At 48.3% G+C, this 23,969-nt stretch overlaps 3 protein-coding genes across 3 annotated transcripts in view; all 3 read right to left on the reverse strand.

The window, feature by feature from the left end:
• Positions 1-431: 431 nt before the first annotated feature.
• On the reverse strand, positions 432-1,258 carry LOC127326512 (disease resistance protein Pik-1). Its single transcript, XM_051353362.2, has one exon. The coding sequence runs from the start codon at positions 992-994 to the stop codon at positions 629-631; it is 366 nt and encodes a 121-aa protein (XP_051209322.1). The 5' UTR covers positions 995-1,258; the 3' UTR covers positions 432-628.
• Positions 1,259-9,093: 7,835 nt separating this feature from the next.
• Positions 9,094-23,969, reverse strand: part of LOC127326510 (disease resistance protein Pik-1) — a 28,369-nt gene continuing 13,493 nt past the window's right edge. The window contains exon 2 of the mRNA XM_051353358.2: positions 9,094-9,430. The gene's annotated coding sequence lies outside the window, so the exon portion shown is untranslated. The remainder of the gene's footprint in view (positions 9,431-23,969) is intronic.
• LOC127326511 (heavy metal-associated isoprenylated plant protein 47) lies at positions 9,414-10,357 on the reverse strand. The gene is made up of 2 exons (XM_051353361.2): positions 10,256-10,357; positions 9,414-10,148 (listed from the first exon to the last, which is right to left on the reverse strand). Exon 2 carries the CDS (start codon positions 9,984-9,986, stop codon positions 9,603-9,605), a length of 384 nt encoding a protein of 127 aa, XP_051209321.1. The 5' UTR covers positions 9,987-10,148; positions 10,256-10,357; the 3' UTR covers positions 9,414-9,602.

Below are 23,969 nucleotides of genomic sequence, written 5' to 3' on the forward strand. Positions count from 1 at the left end.
TTGTGCTCAGTTAAGTTCTACATTGTTAAATTTGCTTTATGATTCGTGCTAGTTATAAGTTACAACATGAGTTAAAACTCGACTAAGAACCTCGAAGTTCACTGAGAAATAGCCACATCCTTATTGCATACACCTGGCAAGCTGCGGAATGTACATTAGGACACCCCAATACTCCATTCACACACAGATTTGTTTTGCGTGAGCAACCCGCCATCGGAAGATTTCAGAATCATCCATTTCCACTCTCATCGTCATCAATTTCCAGGTAGCTGGCCCGGTGACTTTGGAATGCAAAGCCTGGGTCGTTGCCTCTCGTCCGTTTCTTATAATCTCCCTATCATCCTTTGGTCCCGGACGTACGTGTACCTTCATGCTGACTGTTCGCCAAGAAAATAACTTGTAGCACCACAAATTTGGGGGTCAAATGAATCTATCACTTAAGTAATCACGAAGCTTTACATTAACCAACCCAACACAGATCCACTATTGGCATTTGCAATCCTACTAAAGCAAAACCGCGACTGAAGAGAAAAAAAACTCAAGAACTCAAGTCTATAGGTAATTAGGTACCCTCTCAATCGCGAACTCTGTATTACATATGCTGCTCACGAAAATCAGTATGCTGTGGCTACATCCAGCAGGCGCCTGGGCTGGAGTAATACTGAGGGTAGCCATAGGCGCCGGCTGCAGGGTGCTGGTAGTAGTGCCACGGGTACGCGTACTCGACGACGGCGGCTGCTTCGGCAGGCTGCTTCTTCTCCTCCTCCTTCTTGACCTCTCCGACCTGCAAGAGCTGTGCACGCCCAACCTTCTTTCGCAACGCGCTGGTGAGCTTGACGGAGTCGACGCCGTCGCCGACCACCACCACCTGGTCCTTGCCGTCCCCGGCCAGCGCCACCGAGTCCACCCCCACCGTCGCCGCCACCAGCGCCATTGCCTTGGACCGGCACTTGTCGCACGTCATCTCCACCTTGATCACGATCTTCTGTTTCATGGCGGCTTGCTTATTTTGGCTAGAATCAACTTTCAGGGTAATGGAGGAACTGAGAATAGCAAGGTGGAAGCAAGAGTTTGCCGTGGAGGGAGCAGCGAACCTGGGGTCGATATTTATAGGCTTGTTGCCTTGCTGGTCACTCGATCAGTGCGGGGTGTGTATGTATGCGCGTACGCCCAAGCTGTGACACCTGATTGCGAGATCAAAGGCGTTTCCGGGAGTAGTTAGGATGCGATTAGACAAAGCGAGGTTCAAGAGCTGGAGAGTATGATTTTAATTCGTAAAGATGGGATTTTGCTTTGTTTATGGACCTGGCTCTGGTCCGTCAGTCTCACTCTCACCTGAAGGCACGACTGGGCAAGAAGGAAACCGTGTTCATGGTCCACTATAGGTTACTACATGCGCAAGTGTGCAACTAGTCAGTGCCCAACTTAGTGATCAAACAATCGCCTTGAGTCTTCGATTGTTAAGACAAGTGAAGAATTCTTCCTGATCGGATAACCTGCTGTTGAGCTGAACAGACGAAACTGTCGCGTTCATGCACGACGCCCGCTGCTGAACTGAATTAGCTCACCAACACACACATGTCCATCCTGCCGAACCACAAATCAACATGTACATATTGTCATTACTACTACACTGCACACAATGACGGCCGGCCTACTGGTGACTACGGACTGATAGTGATCATTCAGAGCAAAAAAACAAGATATTTCAACTGGGGCGTGGTTTACGGGTTTATGTTTCAAAACACCCATTTGACGTCTATATCTATACCTACTAATAAAAGAAGGAAGGTTTCTCCCCAAAATTTTCGTCCGTTTTGAATTTACCCTTGGCTTTCAGTCGAATTTACGTAGAATGCCACCGCATAGTAGTAAATAACGGTTCGCTATTAGTTTCGACCATCCAGCGCTGCTTCTCCCTTCGATGGCATGCCCGTCGGTGAGCCCCTGCACTCTTGGGCCGGCCTGTTAATTCTTTTGTCGTTTGCCCTGTGCTTCCTGAAATACCGGTCCATCTTCTGGTCGTCGCCCCCTTAACTAAGACACACCGATTTATAAACGGAGCTGGGAATCAACATGCAGCAGCGTCGTTGTTTGATGTGAAATATAGTGATCGGGAAGGAATTAAATTCACCATGTGCTGATGATGGGCATGTCCTTGTGAGGCAATGGAAAAACCGCTACCTAAAAACAGTTGTGGATGGTAATTAAAGGGGAGGACTTGATTCGCTGGCTAGCATCAGCGATGGTGCGCCGCCGGCGCTAACTCCAGCTCCCTATCAGATTCGTTCGACTCGATCCGATATCATACTCCATGTCTCCGCCACCGCGTGCTGCCACCGCTCACTCAACAATCAACGTGCAACAAAAGAGGGGTGAGAAGAGGCAATGCATCTTTACCTACTGCAGTACATAAGTTCGTGTCCTCCCACTGTATCAATTCAGGATGATTTTTATGTGCCGGAGAAGATGAATGCGACAGAGACAATGGAGCAGAGAGAGATTCAGTGCGACAGATGCTTGCTGCTCTGCTCTGGCTAGCTAGCCCAGGCCAAGTTCAGTCCTAGGGTGCAGGCATAATACAGTCAATCGACACAGCAGGCCTCGGAACATCAGCAAATGAGGTGAAAATCACTCTGCATCTTTACCTAAATCATGCATAAAGCTTCTGGAATGGAGTAACATGTGCACACGTACAGGTAGCCATAAATCTGATGTCTAAACTTTGACGATGAGCTGAAACACAAACGATGTTGGGAACCGAACTAATCTAAATGCATCACATAATCAAGTATAACTCTTTTACCTAGGACAAAAACTGACCCAGATTTTTGGAGTTTCGTTTCAGATTTGACATTCGACATTTTACTTCAAGATTTGGTGTTTATGGGTGTTGAAGCCGGATTCAAAAACTTGTGGTAATGCTATATGCATATTTCATTTTGAAATAGTTGCAATTATTTTCACTATTGCTCAATACAAAAGATATATCAAGGACTCACTCAATTTAAATTTGTTTGACGTCCGGATTTAGTGCATAGATTTAACAAACTTAACGTGGCGCCGTGGCAACGCACGGGCTTTGTGCTATCTATACCTAATAATAAAGGAGCTAACGTTTCCTTGGTTTGGTCCGTCAAAGATTTCCGTCGTCCGTCGTTGAGAATTTTCGTTCGTCCATACACCACGTTTCTACCTTGACGCGCGAGAAAACCGATCTAAGTATCCCAATCTAACACGAGTAGTCCTCTTCTTTGCCGTATCCCAATAAGACACGTCCTTTTCTCTCTTTCCTTCTATAACCAAATCAATATGTGAGCGATCGACGGTAGATCGACGGAACTAAATTCGACGAGACCGATCGACAGTATGCGGAAATAAATTCGACGAGATCGATCGACGGCAGACGGAAGTAAAGTTGACCAGATAGTGGAACTTTAGTCGCAGCATAGGTTGTCGCCGCCGTCACCTAAGCTGCTCAGTCTGGTCGTGTGTTTTCAAGCTATCAGACAGGAGGCGCGACCACGGCGGACCGAAGCAAGGCCGGCGAGGTGATAAAAGAGAAGTCGAGAACAGCAAGTTGATCACGCAGTCAGCTCCAACGGTGAGTGCTTTCAGATCGAGTCGCAGCTGCCGCCGCCGTCACCGAAGCTGCCCAGTCCGGAGCCGGAGACTGAAGACTTTGACATGAACGCCACTAAGGCCCTTCGGGCGCCCGTGCAACGTCCGGTGGTGGTGCAGGAGGAGTACAATGCCGGCAATACGTCCCACGCAGAGCACATGAAGCCGGACGCCATTGTCCTGGGAAGAGCACGGCCAACATCCGACGGTAGCGTTGTTCGACTTCGACGGCAACCACGCCGGATCAGGGCCTGCATGGGACATGTTTGATGCCTCCTCGCCGGCGGATTAAGCGAGCACGGCGCTGGCCGCTGTGTCTCCTCCTCTCCTGAAAACCAATTCATGAGATAACACCGGCCGGAGGATGATGGTGTATCCTGGCGGCCTACGGTATTTAGCATATAGCTAGGCGCCGACCCGATTAGCTATCACCCACAACTTTCCAGGCGACGACTGCGAAAACATCTGTATTCTCCATCCCACAGAGCGAGATGCGTGGCTGTGCGGCTGCCCGTACTGAATTCGCCCGTACTACGGTCGCCTCCAGGTATATGCAGCAGAACATCAGGAACTGAACCCTTTGCCGTAGTGTCGCCGCCGACGTACGTGCAGATGTCCGTCACGCACACGAAGCAGCAAATGCAGGTGCTGTATCAGTGCATCTCCGTGTACAGGAGCAGAATGGAAGACAGAGTCTTACAACTGTTCAGGGGCAGCTACAACTAAAAAAATAATTCTGTTGTAATGGTTCTGTACTCCAGGATTCAGATTTATGCTAGGTACGACAAAATTATCTTATCTTGTTGGATCAAAGTTCTCTTACGCATACGTGCATATGCTGATGAATGATCTTCCATATTTTCAGGTCATTCAACTCAAGCTGATCAGCATAAAGATGTTGGTATCTCAAACGTGTTTATAAACTCTGTGAGGATGAGCTTAAATTGATGTATTTCCCTGTATTGTGCTCGGAAAGCTCCGTATTAACAGCCAACATTTACGAATTCTGTCATATTTTTCTGCTGCTGCCAGTATGTTCAGCCGGCTGTCGTCGTTGTGTAAAAGAGCACCAAGGTGTGGTGACCGGCTTCGACTGACCGCAGTCTTCATGGAGGCCGGGTCAGGGTAAAAGGATCCAAGACGTGGTGATGACAATCGTTTGATCAGCTTTTAATCTCTCGAGGTTACAACCGCGGTGCATTACAACATCTTTTTTCCCTTTCAGTTAGTGAACCAATCTCACCATTTGAGGTGTGCCGCCGCTAAATTCTCATATGTTAAATTCATGATGAAGCACGTAACCATCTTGATCTGATCCCAATCTTTTAATCAAGAAAATATTCGCACTATGAATGTATATCTCTGACTCGATAATCTTATCTATTTTAGAGAGAAAATGTGAGACAGTTACGGTGGCCTTAGGCAACACCAAAGAGTCCATAAAGTGATATTTTGAGACACGTGACAGATTTACCAAATGATTAATTATTCTGCATGTTTTACGAAATATATATTTTTTCTCTCCCGGTGCAACGCACGGGCATATTTACTAGTCTATACCTAATAATAAAAGCAAAAGGGTTTCTCCCTCGGTCGTTGTCCAACTTAAAACTACCCAAAAAGTGGATGAAAATTACCCACTGTGCCCTTTGTACGGCGTCCGTCCGCTGGAAACCCACTTTGGCCCGGCTGCGACGGTACCCGTTTATGAGCGACGCACGCACCCACAACTCAGAGTTAGACATCGATTCATACACGAACATCAGGACTAATAAAAGCAGGGCTGCCTTCTTGGCCCTTGCCCACGATCCCAATCGCAAGGCTGCCAACCCAGCCTAGCACCGATCCGTTATTCGCCGTGTATAATCGACCTATCAAGAGCGATTTCATCAAGTTTTCGCTGATTACAAAGTAGTACACGGAACCGGCCGGCCATGAGCTCTACATATTAATTGGCACACCAGTGCTGGCCGGCCGGCCGCGATCTAGATGCTCAAGCTTAATCGATCGTCCGGCCATATGTCGGAGGAGTGAGCCGTCGACGAGCAGAGGGAACTCATAATTACATGGCAATCTACAATAACCTCCGATAACGGCGGCGAGCGACGATCGCAGCGCGAATTTGCGGTTGGGAACTCTGCCCATATGCCGTCCGGCATGTGCATTATGCGCTGTCTCTTGTTACTGATTGGTAGCTGCCCTACTCCTTTGGAGCCAGGCACACCGGCGTGTCGGGGAGGCAGCGCGCCGGCTACCCACGATACATGGATGAGCTCAGCGGAAGGAGGCAAGGAGTACTCCTGCTGTGCTTTTGATGTGCTGCACAAGTACGGTGTCCATCAGTCCGCGGCCCAAGGAGAACGATCGAATTTACAGGCTAGCTGCTCTGTGGATTTAGATTGAGATTTAATTTTAACTGGTCAAAGTCTCAAAGATGCATGCCGTTTAGTACAGTTAGACAGGCACGACCTCAGCGGAAGCAGGCGACGGTGCGCTAGGGAGAGATGAGGTTGATTCATCGAAGCCTTTGTCGGACAGTACAAACCAGCATCTCAGCAAGGCAGCGGTACTGCTCCGCTGCTCTGCCTTTTCCTATCCTTGCTGCTACCGTGTGTCTGCTATTGGTTTAGTTCCGGCAGTATTATACAACTTCTTAACCTGCAGCGGTTGTTTGTTTTTGTTATTTGCTTTGTCTAACATACTACGATGCTACGAAACTTCATTACATGATACTACTCAGAAATCTGGTAAAGGGAAGGCTGGTCGGAGACTTTCTTAAGATGAGAGACAAGTGAATGGCAAATTATGAGATATCTTTTTAGTTGAATCAAGCTCTGGACTTCAGGTCTATCAGGCAGCGAGAGATTTACAGTTTCTGCTCGTGCTACAAACGAAGCAAATGTTATATATTTGACGAGCCATCCTGCTTTATTGATGTGAAACAAATGCTCAAAGCTGCCCAAGTTATCCGTTCCTTGCTAAAACACAAAAGTTAAAGACGAAATACATCTCAAAAAATATAAGAAACTCCTATCATTTGATTTACTCATTACACGGTTGGGAGACAATTTCACTGTATTTTTGCAGCTAAGCAATTGTTGTGCAGCATGCTCTTACAACATACCTCGTAGATTCTAGAATGAAGATAGTTTGCCTGTACTTCACATGTAGCACAAAGATAAATGTCAATTTTGGAGCAAATCAAACGGTACCTCGTCTGCATATTTGGACTGTCTCAGCTTACATTATGGCTATTGCTCAAGATTTAAGAAATGGCATGCCAAGGTCGAAGTATCATGAGTCGTACACAATGTAACAAATGGTTGGATACACGTTATAAACGGTTCGATCCAAAGACATGCTTTCAATAATAGTCATACATTTGCCATATACTGGGCTGGGCCAGGAGATAGGGTACTGGTTAGGAGCTTGATCAAGATAGGGATTTTGATGACGCGCTTAGTTCCTGGTAGTCTCTAGAAAGCGTGGCGGGTGCTGGCCACGCTCATGGGAGCTATCACTTTCACAATGATGGTAATCGTCAACATGTAAGCAAGTGCTGGTAGCGCTCACGCACGTTATCACCTCGTGCGGCCGATGATCATCACCGGTGGTGTAACCGTGTCTGTGGAAGAGTTTTTTTTAATCCCGGTGCAACGCACGGGCAATTTTACTAGTTAATTACAAAGGGAAATGACAAACTTTGCACCGTAGAATATTCAAATTTGGGTGCTGCGGCAAATCATTCAGGTAACACGGAATGTTCACCAAACGAAAAGAAAGGAGCACCGAGCTGTATTTGTTTTAAACTGATTCAGTGCATGCCTATTTGTATCTCAACGTGAGTATATAATACGCTTAATCAGTTTTCTATTAAGGGCGATCGCATCCTTGAGCGGTCGTACCTAATACCAGTTGCCATATAACTACTCAAGTTATCGGTTTCGGTTTGGCAATGCATCTGCAAGGCAGCGTCGACGAGCACACGCGTGTGCATCCATCCATAGCTTTCTTCTCCGTTCTTTAATTTCTTCAATCAAACAACGTAAAGGGAGAACATGCTTACATGCACCAAGTACGGTTGGAATTATGAGCGAAAGCGACCAGTGATGTTTTCTTTATCATCTGGGCTCCGCTAAATTAATTCTACGCGGATCTTCGAGAGTATTCTCAGATTAACTAGAAGACCTTGACCTGGGTGGGACGCGGGAAGGTCGGTTTCATACGCGCTTTGATCGGAATTCGACAATAGTGTCTTTTTGTTGGTGTTGTTGCTTTGTGCTCACATATCAAGCATCCCACTTAATGGCGGTAGTAACTTAGTTGGGCGTATTGATAGAACTGTGTTAGGTACACCGTACATGCATGGGTACGTCCTGAACTTCCCCTTGTCAGATTTTGCGTCATCATATACTCCGACAGATCTTCGAGGGTCAAAGGAGCTCCTGGCATTATGCCAATGGCCTCTGACGACTACAATCGACCGGTCCGACTAGGATGTGTTCGGTTCCAGAACGAGGAGGAATAGAATGCAATGGTTCCGTTCCGAGGTCATAGGACGGTTCCGACCCGTGTCCGGTTCAGAAAAAAGAGGAATGAAATGCTTCCATATTTTGTTCGGTTGGAGGAATTGGGAACGGAACGGAGTAGCCACAGTCGTGCTTAAAATGCTAATAATTGTAATTAACGGGCTGTTTTGGCTCAAAATATTTGCACATTTTTTTTCCAAAATCAAATTACAGAGGTCAAATCTAAATTAGTTAGGCAAAATCCCCGCCCCGGCGCCTGCAGCTTCCTAGCGCCGCCGCCTGTCGCTTCCCAGCACCGCCGCGCCTGCTGCCCACCCCGCCCCGACGCCTGCAGCTTCCCACCCCGCCCCGCCGCATGTAGCTTCCCAGCGCCGCCGCGCCTGCTGCACACCCGCCCCGGCGCCTACAGTCCCCAAAATTGGGGCCAAATCAGAGCCAGCCGCCGGAGGGCCCGTGGATGGAGGCAAGGAGCCAGCCGGAGGCGTGGTGGATCCAGCGAGAGGTCCCGCACACCGCCGCTGGTGCCCGGGGCCACGCTGCGGGACTCGTCGAGGCTGAGCAGGTGCAGCATGGCGCGCGCGCGTCCCAGACGGCGATGTGGCCGTGGCGGTCGCCGGCGGCGAGGCGGAGCGGGCGGTGGTCGTCGGCGTCCTCGTGGCATGTGTGCCTCGCGCCGCCCTGGCTGGCCTCGGGGCCGCAGTGTGAGATGGTTAGCGATTATTGACGCAGTCGTTAGCGACCCGTTCCTCGCGGTCCGCCCGATTTGGTGGAACGAGGCAATTCCGCATCTAGCACGAATATTCGCTTCGGGGGAACCGGTTGGTTCCGTTCCATGACCCCAACCGAACACTAGAATAGCCTCCAGGTGCAGAACGGTTTCATCCCATTCCTCTGTATTCCAAAACCGAACACACCCTAGAGGAACCGGGTAATGGTATCATCCTTAGAAAACGGAAGGGAGAAGTCCCTCCTTGTTTCGGATAAAACGGATATAATAAGCACCAGAGATTACAATGATGCATATATCAACGAAGCAAGCCGATCAAGAACTAGAGGAAGTAACAGACACCGGATGAGGACGCCCCTTTTGTTTTGCGTGAAAGACCCACCGCCATCAGAAGATTCACGATCATCCATTTCCAGCCTGATCACCATCATCAATTTCCGTAGCTCGTCCGGTGACTTTGGCTCGTCGCCTCTCTTCCGTTTCTTAATCTCACTGTCATCCTTTGGTCCCGGACCTCCAAGCTGACTCTTTTGCCAGAAAGTAACTTGTAGCGCTACTCAATTGAGCCGCAAATGATTCCATCAATTAATTAAAAATCAGGAAGCTTCGAAAACAACCAACACAACACAGATCCCTCTCCTTTGGCATTTGCAATCCTAGCTACTAGAGCTAGCTAAACACTGATCGCGAACAAAAAGATTACTCAAGAATGCTGAGTGGTGTGGCTACATCCACCAGGTGTCCAGCCGGTGCTGGTAACCGTAGGCGCCGGCGGGGTGCTCGTAGACCGGCACTGCGTGCGAAGGGTACTGGTAGTAGTGCCACGGGTATGCGTACTCGACGACAGGGGTGGCTTCGGCAGGCTTCTTCTCCTCCTCCTCTTTCTTGACCTCGCCGACCTGCACGAGCTGCGCGTGGCCGACCTTCTTGCGCAGCGCACTAGTGAGCTTGACGGAGTCGACGCCGTTGCCGACCACCACCACCTGGTCCTTGCCGTCCCCGCCCAGCGCCACCGAGTCCACCCCCAGCGTTGCCGCCACCAGCGCCATTGCCTTGGACCGGCACTTGTCGCATGTCATCTCCACCTTGATCACGATCTTTTGCTTCATCTCGGCTTGCTTTGATTGGTTGGAATCAAGTTTAAGGCTAATGGAGGAAGTAAGAATAGCAAGTTTGCCGTGGAGGGAGCAGAGAACCTGAGGTCCATATATATAGGCTTGCTGCCTTGCCGGTCACTCAGTATGTATGCGCGTGCTCCGAAGCTGCCACACCTGATTGCGAGATCAAAAGGAGTTTCAGGGAGTAGTTAGGATGCGATTAGAAAAAGCAAGATTCAAGGATTTTAATCGTAAAGTTGGGAATTTGCTTTGTTTATGACCTGGTTCTGGTCCGTCAGTCAGCTGAAGGCACGACTCGGCAAGAAGGAAACCGTGTTCACGGTACACTACAGGTTACTGCATGCGGCAGAGTGAGTGCGACTATTCAGTGTCCAACTTAGTGATCAAGCAATCGATTTGGACTCTTTGATTGTCAAGACAAGTGTAGAATTCTTCTTCATTCGATATCCTGCTGTTAAGCGAACAGACGAAACCCCCTCTCCACCCTCTCGCGACCCGCGCCGCCCACCGCGGCGGACGGGTCGCGCAACCTCTCCGCCCGCCTCCAGCGCCCCCTCCGATCTCCCTGCACCGGACCTTGCCCGTGCGGTGCCGGTGGGGGCGGGGGCGCGGGGGCCTCAGGCCCGCGGCGGTGGCTTCAGGCTGACGGCGGGGTGGCGTGGGGGCGTCGTTTCTGCGCGTCAGGTGCCTCGGAGACGCAGTGGCGCTGCCGCTAGCAGCGGCATGGCTCGGCCCAGATCTGGGCTAGTTTGGGCCCCATCTTGTTTGGGCGAGCCGTAGCCCCTTGGTCGGTGGCGGTACTCCCGGGACGCAGTGCTGGTGGGACGGTGGTGGCAGGGTGCTGGCGGCGCTACGGCCGGCTTGCTGCAGCTTGGCAGCGGGGACCTAGTGGGCCAGTTTGGACCTGGTTTGTCCTTGCGGCCATGTCCGGTCGGCTCCCGCGAAGGCGGTGGAGGTAGTTCCCTCCCGCTAGGCTGGTGTGCTGCTTCCCCCAGCCCTGCTGCCCTTCGGCCCCCTTCTTAGGCCCTGCGTCGAGGACTACAGGGAGACGGCAAGGTTGGCTTCAAGACCGTGGTGGCGTGTGCTTGTGGGCGAAAGGCTGGGTGGAACACTTTGGATTGACCGGGATGGTGGTGTTGGGGTTGAGAGAAATCCATGTTGGCTTGGCCGAAACCGACACGGCGGCGCCCTTACCTTCCAGGAGGGTGTCGGGTGTACCCCTCTCCCCAATCCCCTCCGCGTACCGGGGAAAACCCTAGGATTAGTTCGGACAGCAGCGGCGTCGTCGTTCACTCCTTGTTGAAGGTGGTGTTTGGTATGCGGCGATTCAGAGTGCTAGGAGTGTGGTAAGACTTCTCCGGAGGACGCAGCGGTGGCGGGTCATCCTCGTTCTTGTCGAACTGCCGGTGTTGGCATTTTTCTTTGTCTTTTTCTCGGTTGTTTCTTTTGGGTTTGGTTGTGCTGCGGCCCCAGCATACTTGTTGTATCATGGTTGCTATAATAATATATCGGGGCGAAAGGCTATTTTAAGGAGGGGCTGAAGAGATGAAACTATCGCGTTCATGGACGATGCCTGCTGCTGAACTGATTAGCTCACCTCCACACACATATCCATCCTAGCGAACCACAAATCAACATGTTCATACTGTCATTAGTACTACACTGCACACACTGACGGCTGGGCTACTGGTGATTGCGGACTGATAGTGACCATTCCTAGCAAAAAAATCAAGATATTTCAACTGGTGGTTTACGGGTTTATGGTTCAAAACACCCGTTTGACGTTATATTTCAAAGGGAAATGACAAACTTTGCACCGTAGAATATTCAAATTTGGGTGCTGCGGCAAATCATTCAGTTAACGCGGAATGTTCAGCAAACGAAAACAAAGGCGCACCGAGCTGTATTTGTTTTGTACTGATTCAGTGCATCCAAGTATAATACGCTTAGTCAGTTTTTTATTCAGGGCAATCGCCTCCATCAGCGGTCGTACCTAATACCAGTTGCCATATAACTACTCAAGTTATCGGTTGCGGTTTGGTAATGCATCTGCAATGCAGAGCAGCATCGACGAGCACACGCGTGTGCATCCATTCATAGCTTTTCTTCTCCGTTCTTTAATTTCTTCAATCAAACAACGTACGTAAAGGGAGAACATGCTTACATGCACCAAGTACGGTTGGAATTATGAGCGAAAGCGGTACGTGTGTTGTTTATCGTCTGGGCTCCAGCTAAGTTAGTTCTACGCCGATCTCCCAGGGTATTCTCAGATTAAATAGAAGACCTTGACCTGAGAGAGACGATGAACACAATAGGTGTGGGACGCGGGAAGCACGGTTTCACATGCACTTTGATCGGCAATAGTGACTTTTTGTTTATTTGTTGGTTATGCTCATCAAGCATGCCGCTCAATGGCGATAGTGACTTTAGTTGGTCGTATAGACACTGGTAGAAAAATGGCCTTTAGTCGCGGTTCGCAACTGCCATTAGTCGCGATTGCGCAACCGCGACCAATTAGGCGCTACTAAAGGCCCCCCCCTTTAGTCGCCGTTCCATACGCACCGCGACGAAAGGCCCCTCCACGTGGGGGGCAGGCGTGCGCCAGGGCGGAGGACGTTTAGTCGAGGTTCTTCCGGCCAACCGCGACTAAAGGCCTCCGAGGGTTTAGGGTTTAGCCCCCTCCCCTAAATCTGGTTTCTTTTTAATTTGTATTGTTTTATTTCTTTTGGGTTTTAATTTTGAAGGAGTTTCACATATTCTACGGTACTACATACATGCATATGAATGTACAATTTCAAACAAATTTGAAATTAGAACCAAAAAGAATTCAAGCGGAATATACAATATATATTCAATATCGGATGACCATATACAATTTTGAACAAGTTTCCATCCATAATTTAGTGCATATGAAGTTCTACGTCCTCTACATAGTGTTCTCCTCTAGGATCGATGACTTCCCTCGCGAACCATCCAGCTAGTTCCTCTTGAAGTGGTCGGAAGCGAGCTTCTGGACTAAGCGTCTTCCGGAGGTTATCCTCTTGATGTTGTTCTCACACTGCTGATTCCGCTCATTGGTGTATCTCCGGATCCTCTCACAAACATAGTATCCACATAGATTGGTCCCCGGTGGCTGAATATCCCCAGTCCCAGACACTGCCCTTTTAAATTGTAGCTCTTTTTTGAATTCACCGACCTTTTGATCTACGAACCGTCTCCAAACCCTACGAGGCAAAGAAAATTAAATGAACAAGAGAGTTATTAATTAGTTATTACTTGATATTAGGAAATGAACGAAATAGGCCGATCGATATAGAGCGCAAATGAATGAAAATAATTACTTTTGCATCATTTTTCTCATGTCGGCCCAAAGCGCCGGATCCACATTCAGAGAGTCGTGGATGAGAACTGTGGAGGTGTGAAATTGAATTACTAGCAGAATCCAGTGGAACCTGCGGACACGATACATGCACAGTCATGCATAACTCATCGATTAGCCACATACCATGCATGGAGTAAACAAAAGAGAATGTGCTCAAGACAGAAACACTCACCCAAAATGGTAAGGAAATAGAATATCACTTTTGAGTTCCTGTTTTCTAAGAAACCGCCACAGGTCATCCTCCACGTCGGCGGGGTGGTGTTCTAACACATATGAATTAACGATTTGTGGGTCAATGAACCCAACATCATGGATGTTCCTTATTCGCATTTCCCGCTTCTTCATTCTGCATAATAGCGTACACAACAAGATAGTTAGGACAATATATATATATATATATATATATATATATATATATATATATATATATATATATAGAGTGCAGGCAATGAACGAGATGGGGTAGAAATTAATAAATCACTTACAGAACGTAGCAACTGATGATAGATTTGTCGAGCTCGCGCAGATTGAACAGCTGGAACAATTCACTCCGATGAATTGTTATATAGTAATGTTTGAAGTGATGCTCATATCTAACTTCCGCATAAATATAGTCTTTGGCGTTTTTAAGTTTTATGTAACCCTTGTACCAATTTAGCAGACCTTTCATTTGTCGAGGTAGATCCTCTTCCTGCGCAGGCTCGACGAGAGGGCTATTTTTCACATATGTAAATACTACGTCCTTCATTGGCGCCTCATCAAGGCCTAACAGTGCACGAAGAGTGATACCTAAGTCGGCCGCTTGTTCTCTGGCACTCGTTACAGTCAATCCATGTGCTGCCGCAGCTGCTATGATATCGGGGGCATCCGGACCGGCGGCTTGCACTATGAGCGGGGTGATCGATTGTTTACTTTGTTCCCCGAGCTGGGCAACTTCTTTCCCCCTTTCTAATTTTTTCTCGGCCTCCTCCAAGGCTTTCTTCTCCTGCTTCTCCGCCAACTCTTGGTTCCTCTTGAACGCGAGTGCTTGCCTACGAAGTTCACGTGCATAGTCGTCAGGCAGATTCTTCGCGGCTTGGGACGGTGTGTTCAAAAATGACTTAGCCCAGCTCTTTTCCTTGTCAGAAAATACTTGCTTGGGCTCGCCCTATCTTTTCTTCTTGCAGTCCGCCTTCCATTTCTCATAATCAGCAGCCGCGTGTGCGTCGACTTCCTCGGCACTACGTTCCCAAGGCCTTGTGGGGAGAGGCTTCAGTGATGGCTCTGGTATCTTTGTGGTTCTAGGTACATAAGGGTCCGGGTTAATAACCCAGGACTGCTTCTGCTTCTTCGCCGGAGGTGGATTGGGGGGCGGCGTCTGATCACCCGCCGGACGAGGACTGGGGGGCGGCGTCTGCTTACCCGCCGGAGGTGAATTGGGGGGCGGCGTCGGCTGACGTGAAGGAGGTGTAGGTGAAGCACCACCACCACCACCGCCACCGCCACCGCCACCACCACCACCGTAGGGGGTGGACTTGTTGGCGCCTCGCCTGGAAACTTGATAAACTTCTTTTGCCATAGAATGAAGTGGCGCTTGACATCTCCAAGTCTTCTCGCCCCTTCAGGTGTAGCAATGTCAATGTCCAGGTCCTCAAACCCTTGGACTATGTCCTCCACCGTGACACGAGCATAGCCATCTTGAATGGGGTTGTTGTGGTGGAGTGCTCCAGGTAAACATGGTAAAGCACTGCCGATGGCTACCTTCATGGACATGTTCCCGATAGGATAATACAGATGACATTCTTTCATCTCCTTTATATCGTCCACGGGGTAGCGAGGAGGCTCCGGTGCAGTAATTTCGACCACCAGAGGCTCCGGTGCAGTAATTTCGATCGTCGGTGCACCAGCCGGTGGGGCCTCCGTGGAAGCCACGCTGCTTCTTCTCTGCTGCTGGCTTCCGAGATCCATTGGATGATCTTCATGCTGCGCCCGAGCTGCATCTCTTTCGGCTACTAGTACACTCACGGTTTTCTTCATCACATCCATTTCCGATACCAACTGCGCCACAACATCTGCATCCCGATCCATCTTTCTCTTACGGCTTCTGTAACCGTACGGGTCATCGTTCTGGGGGAACCATATTTTCCACGGAATGGGCCCCATGCCTCGTACACGTCCTCCGTGTTCAGGATTCCCGAGGGCTTTTGTCAGCGCGTCGTTCTCTCTGTTGAACTTGATCTTCCCCTCTTGAGCATCCCTCATTGCCTCAATAAGCTTTTCGGTGGGTTTAATTATTTTGCCCCGGTAAACACACTCCCCTGTCTCCGGGTTCAGCGATCCCCCATGCCCGTACCACCAGCTTTTGGCCCTTGGGTCCCATCCCTCCGTACCTGGACGGATTCCTCGCGCCCTCAGCTCGTTCTCCATCTTCTCCCACCTAGGCTCCCAAAGGCGATACCCTCCTGGCCCCATAATATGATTGTACTCCTTCTTAGCCGCCTTTTCCTTATTTTTTTTCGATAGTTGAAGGAACTGCTCCGATTTCTTTTGCTTCACAAATTCTGGCCAATCATGTTTCAGTTTCTCATATTGTCCTTTGAAATCCGGAGTCTTGTTCTGGTTGACATAGTCACGGGCTAGATTTTGCTTGAATTTCCGGAATGCATTGGCCATCTTTTGAAGAGCGAACTGTTTGAGTAGCTTCCTCCTCTTCTTGTTTTCCTCAATCTTGTTACCCTCCTCATCGAATTTGTGGTATTCCGGAGGTAGGACGACATGTTCCATAAGCTTTTGCAAGCAATCTTTTTTTGTTCTCTTCTCGACAAAAGTGAAACCAAGACGTGCCTTCTTTGGCACATTCCACTCCTGGACGGTGATCGAGACGTTGTCTCTAACAACGGCTCCGCATTGGTTGATAAACTTGGTGGCGTTCTTCTCGGGCTCCAGCGGCTTGCCGGTTGCACTGTCGACAACCTCGATGGTATATATTTCTCCTTGTTTCAGCGTCTTGGTTGCGCCACGCTTTGACGATGTACTCGATTGTTTCGATGATCCGGCCGAGGGCTAAAATAAGAAAGAGAGTCGCGCGCGTTAGTACACACATATTTATTCAAATCAGATAGTTTGTATCACCAGAGGCTCAATGTATATATATACCTCGGCGCCGGAGGTGGTTGGTACTTCCAATTGAAGATCGTCGTTTATCGACGTTTCTTCGGCATCATCTTGCTGACGGCGCCCTTCATCTTCACCGTCAAGGTTCAGATAAGAAGAGATATCATCTTCTTCTTGTCCGGTCGGCACATATAGAATATCGCCTTTTATGATGCCGAACATATGGTCTTCAGCGTCCGGATCATAGTTGTCCATAATCGGGTCAGCTCTATCGTCCGCCATATGTCAGTCCTGAAAACATGTGGTAAAAACAAATTAATTGTGTATATGCATTATCACATCTCTTCTACATATAAAGAGAGAGGGCGACGAGGGAGGCGAGAGGGGGGACGCAGTGACCGCGTGACCGAGAGACCGGTGGCGGTGGCGAAAGGGCGGTGGCGAAAGGGCGGTGGCGGTGCCCGCGTGACCGAGAGACCGGTGGCATGGCATGGTAGGAACTAATACCTACATATGCACATGTAATATTCTTATCTAATGCATGGCATCGTAGGATAACTTTAACCTGGCTGAAATCATGATATTTATTTTTGGCCACTTAAATACCCTCATAGTATTCGAATACCAATAAGCCCCGACAGGTGACTTCCTCCGGTTATCATTATGGAGATTATTTTTTACTATCTGTCATAAAGACCAAGATAATGATATTCCATTCATTTGCAGAAAGTTGTTTGGTTAATTACTTTGTCTTTAGTTTTATGCTCTCATTGTGTTCATCCAATTTGCACCGTGAGTATTCTTTGTTCACATTCTTACATTTTTATGGAAAAACTTCATGTGAATACCTTAGGCGCGTCGAGGGAGAATGTCTCTTAAAATGAAGGATAATGTGTATGTCCTTGCATTTTATACACATTGCATTAAATTATGTCTCTTAAGCAATACATATTTTCTAAAACTTGCAAATTTTAAAAATTGTTTTTTTGTTAATTTTATACACTTCTTTTTTGTTATACACTTCTTTTTGTTAATTAAGAAGAACAAAAAAAATGGGCCCCCGGCCTCGATCTGTACGACGTCGCCCTCCTCTCTTTCTCCCCTCTCTGTCAAGGGCGCGCGGCGGCGCGCGGCGGTCACGGCCGGTGCGGCGGTGGTGCGTGCGTGGCCGGCGGCGCGGTCACGGTGGCACAGAGGAGGCGCGCGGCGGCGGCGGTCACGAAGCGGTGCGGGCGCGCCGCGGTCACGGGTGCGGCGCGGCAAGACACGCGTACATCGCCGTACGGCGCGCGGCGGTCGCGGCGACGGCGGCCGGGATCGCTTTTTGGGACGCAGGGCGGCGGCGCGGTGAGACTTACGAGGCGACGAGAGAAGAGGAGGGCGCGGTGACGGCGGCGGTCACGGGCGGCGCGGCGAGACGTCGAGGGCGCGCGGCGGCAGCCTGACGGCGACGAATTCGAAGAGGAGGATTGCGCGCGTGCGAGGATGAAGACGAAGTGAACCGCCTGGCGCGGCGCGCAGGTATTTATAGGGAGGGACCTTTAGTCGCGGTTGGGGAGGGGTACCTTTAGTCGCGGTTGGCGACCCCAACCGCGACTAAAGGGTATTTTCGCCGCGTTTTAATTTCCCGCGGAAAAATGCCCTTTAGTCGCGGTTGGTGAGGCCAACCGCGACTAAAGCTATTTTTCAAATTTTTTTCTTTTTCAGAAATATATCAATAAAAATAAAACTAATTCAATTCAAAATTTTAAAAATACAAATAATATATCAAAAAATTCATAAAAATAAAACTAATTCAATTCAAATTCTTAAAAATACAAATAATATATCAAAAAAATCAGAAAAATAAAACTAATTCAATTCAAATTCTTAAAAATATAAATAATATATCAAAAAAATCAGAAAAATAAAACTAATTCAATTCAAATTCTTAAAAATACAAATAATATATCAAAAAAATCAGAAAAATAAAACTAATTCAATTCAAATTCTTAAAAATACAAATAATATATCAAAAAAATTAGAAAAATAAAACTAATTCAATTCAAATTCTTAAAAATACAAATAATATATCAAAAAAATCAGAAAAATAAAACTAATTCAATTCAAATTCTTAAAAATACAAATAATATATCAAAAAAATCAGAAAAATAATATATCAAAAAATTCTTTCTTCCCGCCACTTTCTTCCCGCCACTTTCTTCCCGCCTCTTTCTTCCCGCCACTTTCTTCCCGCCACATTCTTCCCGCCTCTTTCTTCCCGCCACTTTCTTCCCGCCTCTTTCTTCCCGCCTCCTGTCTTCCCGCTCCCATTTTTCCCGCCATTTGTCACTACATATAGGTAGCCCGGCTTGGCCAGCATTATCACATCTCTACAATCTCTCATCACTCTCTCATGGCTTCCACCGCACCCACTCTAACCTACCAGCAGGTGGAGGAGCTTTGCGCCTCGAACTACCCTTGCCCACCGGGCTACCGCGTCCCTGCCGGCTGGAGCCTAAGCGCCGGCGGCGTGCCGGTCCCTCCCGTCCCTCAGGGTAGTGCGCGCCGGGCGGCCATCACGAACCACTACAACCTCGACCTCACGCCGGAGCAGCGGATGAATCCCCGCTGGCATCCCGATAACCAGCATACTTGGGACGCCTTCTTCATCAATCGGCGTGAGAGGGCGCTCGCCAGGTATGAGGAGGACGGTCTGCCTCCTGGAAACTTCCACGAGGCCGGCCGTCGGCTATGGTGGTACGGCCGGACTCTCGGGCGTCATGGACTACATCACGGCCGGCGATATCCCCGCCTGCGCTACCCTCGATTCGAGCCACGAGCGCCGCCCGACGGCCGACGACGGCAACGACGACGGCGGCAACTTGGAAGGCGACGACTACCAGTACAACGGCGGCGACTATGAAGACTACGAGTATGCATATTATACGCCTAGGCAGGAGTATGACTAAATCACTCCAAATTTCATGTATCATCAGTGCTATCTCGAATTAATCGAATCATTCGAAAATGGACACCAGAACACATCACGGATAATATAATTCACATGATCCATTCAACAAAGTTTGGTACAATAAATTATTACACATCATTTCTTCCCTTGTGTCCCTGCTTGCTTACGATTGGGCCGTATCCATGGAGCATCCTCATCATTTAACTTAATGCTTGGGTCGGTGTTCACTTTGAAGGGCGGAATTTCACCAAACATATTATAATCTTCTGACATGTCTGTCTTGTCCTCCACTCCCACGATGTTTCTTTTCCCTGAAAGAACAATGTGGCGCTTTGGATCATCGCATGATGTACTGATCGTTTTCTTATCTTTCCGTTTCCTCGATTTGCTACTCATGTCCTTCACATAGAAAACCTGAGCGACATCTTTCGCTAGGACGAATGGTTCGTCAAGGTAACCAAGATTGTTGAAATCCACCATTGTCATTCCGTATTGCTGGTCCACCTTTACCCCACCTCCTGTTAGCTTGAACCATTTGCACCGGAACAAAGGGACCTTAAAGGAGGGTCCATAGTCAAGTTCCCATATCTCCTCTATGTAACCATAATATGTGACCTTTTTCCCATTCTCGGTTGCTGCATCAAAGCGGACACCACTGTTTTGGTTGGTGCTATTTTTATCTTGGGAGATCGTGTAAAATGTATTCCCATTTATCTCGTACCCTTGGAAAGTCGTTATAGTCGAAGATGGTGTCTTGGCCAACATGTACAGCTGATCTACAACCTTATTGTCATTCATTAAATGTTTTCTCAACCAACTGCCGAAAGTCTCCATGTGGGCCTTCCTAATCCAGGATTCAGGCTTCCCCGGGTTGTCCGAGCGTAAAATATTCTTGTGTTTCTCAAAGTACGGAGCCACCAAGCTGGAATTGGTCGAACTGTGTGGTGTGCTTGATCGTAGAATGGCCGTCCATACATATCGTTGATTTCCTTCCGATCGTGCCTTTTCCACTTAGTCTGCCCTCGTGCCGCGATCGAGGAAGACCAATCGGCTTAAGGTCAGGAACAAAGTCAACACAAAACTCAATTACCTCCTCATTTCCATAGCCCTTGGCGATGCTTCCTTCTGGCCTAGCACGGTTACGAACATATTTCTTTAATATTCCCATGAACCTCTTGAAGGGGAACATATTGTGTAGAAATACAGGACCGAGAATGGAAATCTCTTCGACTAGGTGAACCAGGAGGTGCGTCATAATGTTGAAGAAGGATGGCGGGAACACCAAATCGAAACTGACAAGACATTGGACCACATCGTTCTGTAACCGTGGTAGAACTTCTGGATTGATTACCTTCTGAGAGATTGCATTGAGGAATGCACATAGCTTCACAATGGCTACTCGAACATTTTCCGGCAGGAGCCCCCTCAAAGCAATCGGAAGCAATTGCGTCATAATCACGTGGTAGTCGTGAGACTTCAGGTTTTGGAACTTTTTCTCCGCCATGTTTATTATTCCCTTTATATTGGACGAGAATCCAGACGGGACCTTCATACTGCTCAGGCATTCAAAAAAGATGACCTTCTCTTCTTTGGTCAGAGCGTAGCTGGCACGACCTTGAAACCATTCCGGATGCCGGTTATCAGGGTCTTTCAAACGTTGCTGGTCCTACCGTGCTTCCTTTGTATCATTTGTCTTCCCATACACGCCCAAGAAGCTTAGGAGGTTCACGCAAATATTCTTCGTAACGTGCATCACGTCGATTGTAGAGCGGACTTCTAGGACTTTCCAATATTCTTGCTCCCAGAATATAGATTTCTTCTTCCACATGGCTGCGTGCCCGTCAGCTCCCTTCGGAACTGATTGTCCGCCAGGACCCTTTCCAAAGATGACTTTCAAATCCTTGACCATATCAAATACCTCAGCACCGATGCGTTCCGCAGGCTTCGCCGGTGATCTGCCTTGCCGTTGTAATGCTTGCCTTTCTTTCTTACTGGATGAATTTTCGGAAGAAATCGACGATGCCCAAGGTACACGTTCTTCTTACAATTTGGCAAATGTACACTTTCAGTCTCATGTAAGCAGTGCGTGCATGCATTGTATCCCTTATTTGACAGTCCTGAAAGGTTACTAAGAGCAGGCCAATCGTTGATGGTTACGAAAAGCAACGCTCGTAGGTCAAATTCCTCTTCTTTGTGCTCATCCCACACACGGACACCAGGTCTGCCCCACAGCTGTAAAAGTTCATCAACTAATGGCCTTAGGTACACATCGATGTCGTTGCCGGGTTGCTTCGGACCTTGGATGAGCACTGGCATCATAATGAACTTCCGCTTCATGCACAACCAAGGAGGAAGGTTGTAGATGCATAGAGTCACGGGCCAGGTGCTATGGCTGGAGCTCTGCTCGCCAAAAGGATTCATGCCATCTGTACTTAGACCAAATCTTATGTTCCTTGCGTCAGCTGCAAAATCTTTGAACTCTTTATCGATCTTTCTCCATTGCGTTCCATCTGCGGGGTGTCTCAACTCCCCGTCCGACTTACGGTCCTCTTTGTGCCATCGCAACAACTTGGCATGCTCTTTGTTCCTGAACAGACGTTTCAACCGTGGTATTATAGGAGCATACCACATCACCTTGGCGGGAACCCTCTTCCTGGGTTTCTGGCCCTCAACATCGTCACCAGGGTCATCGCCTCTGATCTTATAACGCAATGCAAAGCATACCGGGCATTCATTCAAATTCTCGTATTCACCGCGGTAGCGGATGCAATCGTTGATGCATGCATGTATCTTCAGAACCTCTAAACCTAGAGGGCAGACAACCTTCTTTGCTTCGTACGTACTGGCGGGCAACTCGTTATTCTTTGGAAACATATTCTTCAACATTTTCAGCAAGTTTTCAAATGCCGAGTCAGCTACACCTGCCTGTGCCTTCCATTTCAGCAAATCCAGTGTGCAGCCCAGCTTTTTCAGACCATCATCGCATCCGGGGTACAGCGCCTTTCTGTGATCCTCTAACATGCGATCCAAATTCTCCCTCTCCTTTTCAGTTTCGCAGCGTCTCCGTGCATCAGCAATGGTCCGACCAAGATCATCAACGGGCTCATCACGTGCCTCTTCTTCACCTTCCCCTTCACCTTCCCCTTCACCTTCAGCATCCTCCATGAAAGTATCACCGAAATGAGCAAGATAGCTTTCATCGATGAAATCATCCCCTTCTTCATCTTCTTCCATTATAACCCCTCTTTCTCCATGCTTGGTCCAACAATTATAGCTTGGCATGAAACCGTGCCGAAGCAGGTGCATGTGAACATCTCTTGAGGAAGAGTAACCCTTCTGATTCTTACAGTTAACACATGGACAGATAACAAAACCCCCCTGCTTGTTCGCATTAGCCACTACGAGGAAATCTTTCAAACCCGTAGTGAACTCGCCGGAGAGTCGGTTACCGTACATCCATTGCCGATTCATCTGCATTATTATAATATAAAATATATAATTAACCATCATGCATTTGTTAAACTAACTAGCTACAAACAATATAAATTAAACAATGAACTACACACATGCATATTTTATCAATGACACATGCATGAAAGGTTCAAGTTGCTAACCGCGATCGAGGAGGAAAAAATAAATAAGGAAGCTCAAGTGTGGCTCCAACACTTCATATCATGTTTGTTTCATGCTCTTGGGGCATTTTTATCAAACACCTTGTGTGCATAAGGAGGAACCAAAAGCAAACCTACACCCCCTTGTAAAGCTTGTGAAGAGAAGTGGCACCAAATGGCTAAGTGCTGTGTGCTGAGGCCCTTTTATAGGGATGGGCCTTTAGTCCCGGTTGGCCTGGCCAACCGCGACTAAAGGCCTTCGGGCCAGGCCAACCACGACTAAAGCCCATCCCGTCCACCAGCTGGCCAGCGAGCGCGCTGGGCCCAGCTCTTTAGTCGCGGTTCGCCACCAGAACCGCGTCTAAAGACCCCATTAGTCGCGGTTCCTATATTTTGGCGACTAATGGGGCTGGACGGAAGACCATTTTTCTACCAGTGAGATTTTGCTTTCAGAACTGCCGTGTGGCGTCCTGACACTGGGAGGTACACCGTACATGGGTACATCCGTCCTGAACTTCTCCTAAGCACACTTTGCGTCATCATATACTCAGACAGATCTTCGAGGGTCGAAGGAGCTCCTGGAATTATGGCAATTGCGTCTGACGACTACTATCGACCGGTCCGACCAGAGGAATCGGGTAGTGGTATCATCCTTAGAAAACGGAATGGAGAAGTCCCTCCTTGTTTCGGATAAAACAGATATATTAAGCACCAGAGATTACAATGATGCATCAGCGAAGCAAGCATATCAAGAATCACTAATGTGACATGCAACCATAAAGGTAATTTTTGTGACTACGGGTCAGGAGAATCACACTGTTATAGGGATATCTATTTTCAACCACCTAGTCAAATATACCAAGTGGCAAATTAACAATTAATGGTTAACAAAAGTACAATTAATTGGTCATGATCAAGAAGTCAAAGAAGATAAG

This window comes from Lolium perenne, chromosome 6 (assembly GCF_019359855.2).
Source record: "Lolium perenne isolate Kyuss_39 chromosome 6, Kyuss_2.0, whole genome shotgun sequence".
NCBI classification, from domain to species: domain Eukaryota; kingdom Viridiplantae; phylum Streptophyta; class Magnoliopsida; order Poales; family Poaceae; genus Lolium; species Lolium perenne.

Bases quoted from the DNA above. Each gene is read 5' to 3' on its own strand.
- LOC127326512 (XM_051353362.2), bottom strand. From the start codon at position 994: ATGAAACAGAAGATCGTGATCAAGGTGGAGATGACGTGCGACAAGTGC.
- LOC127326511 (XM_051353361.2), bottom strand. From the start codon at position 9,986: ATGAAGCAAAAGATCGTGATCAAGGTGGAGATGACATGCGACAAGTGC.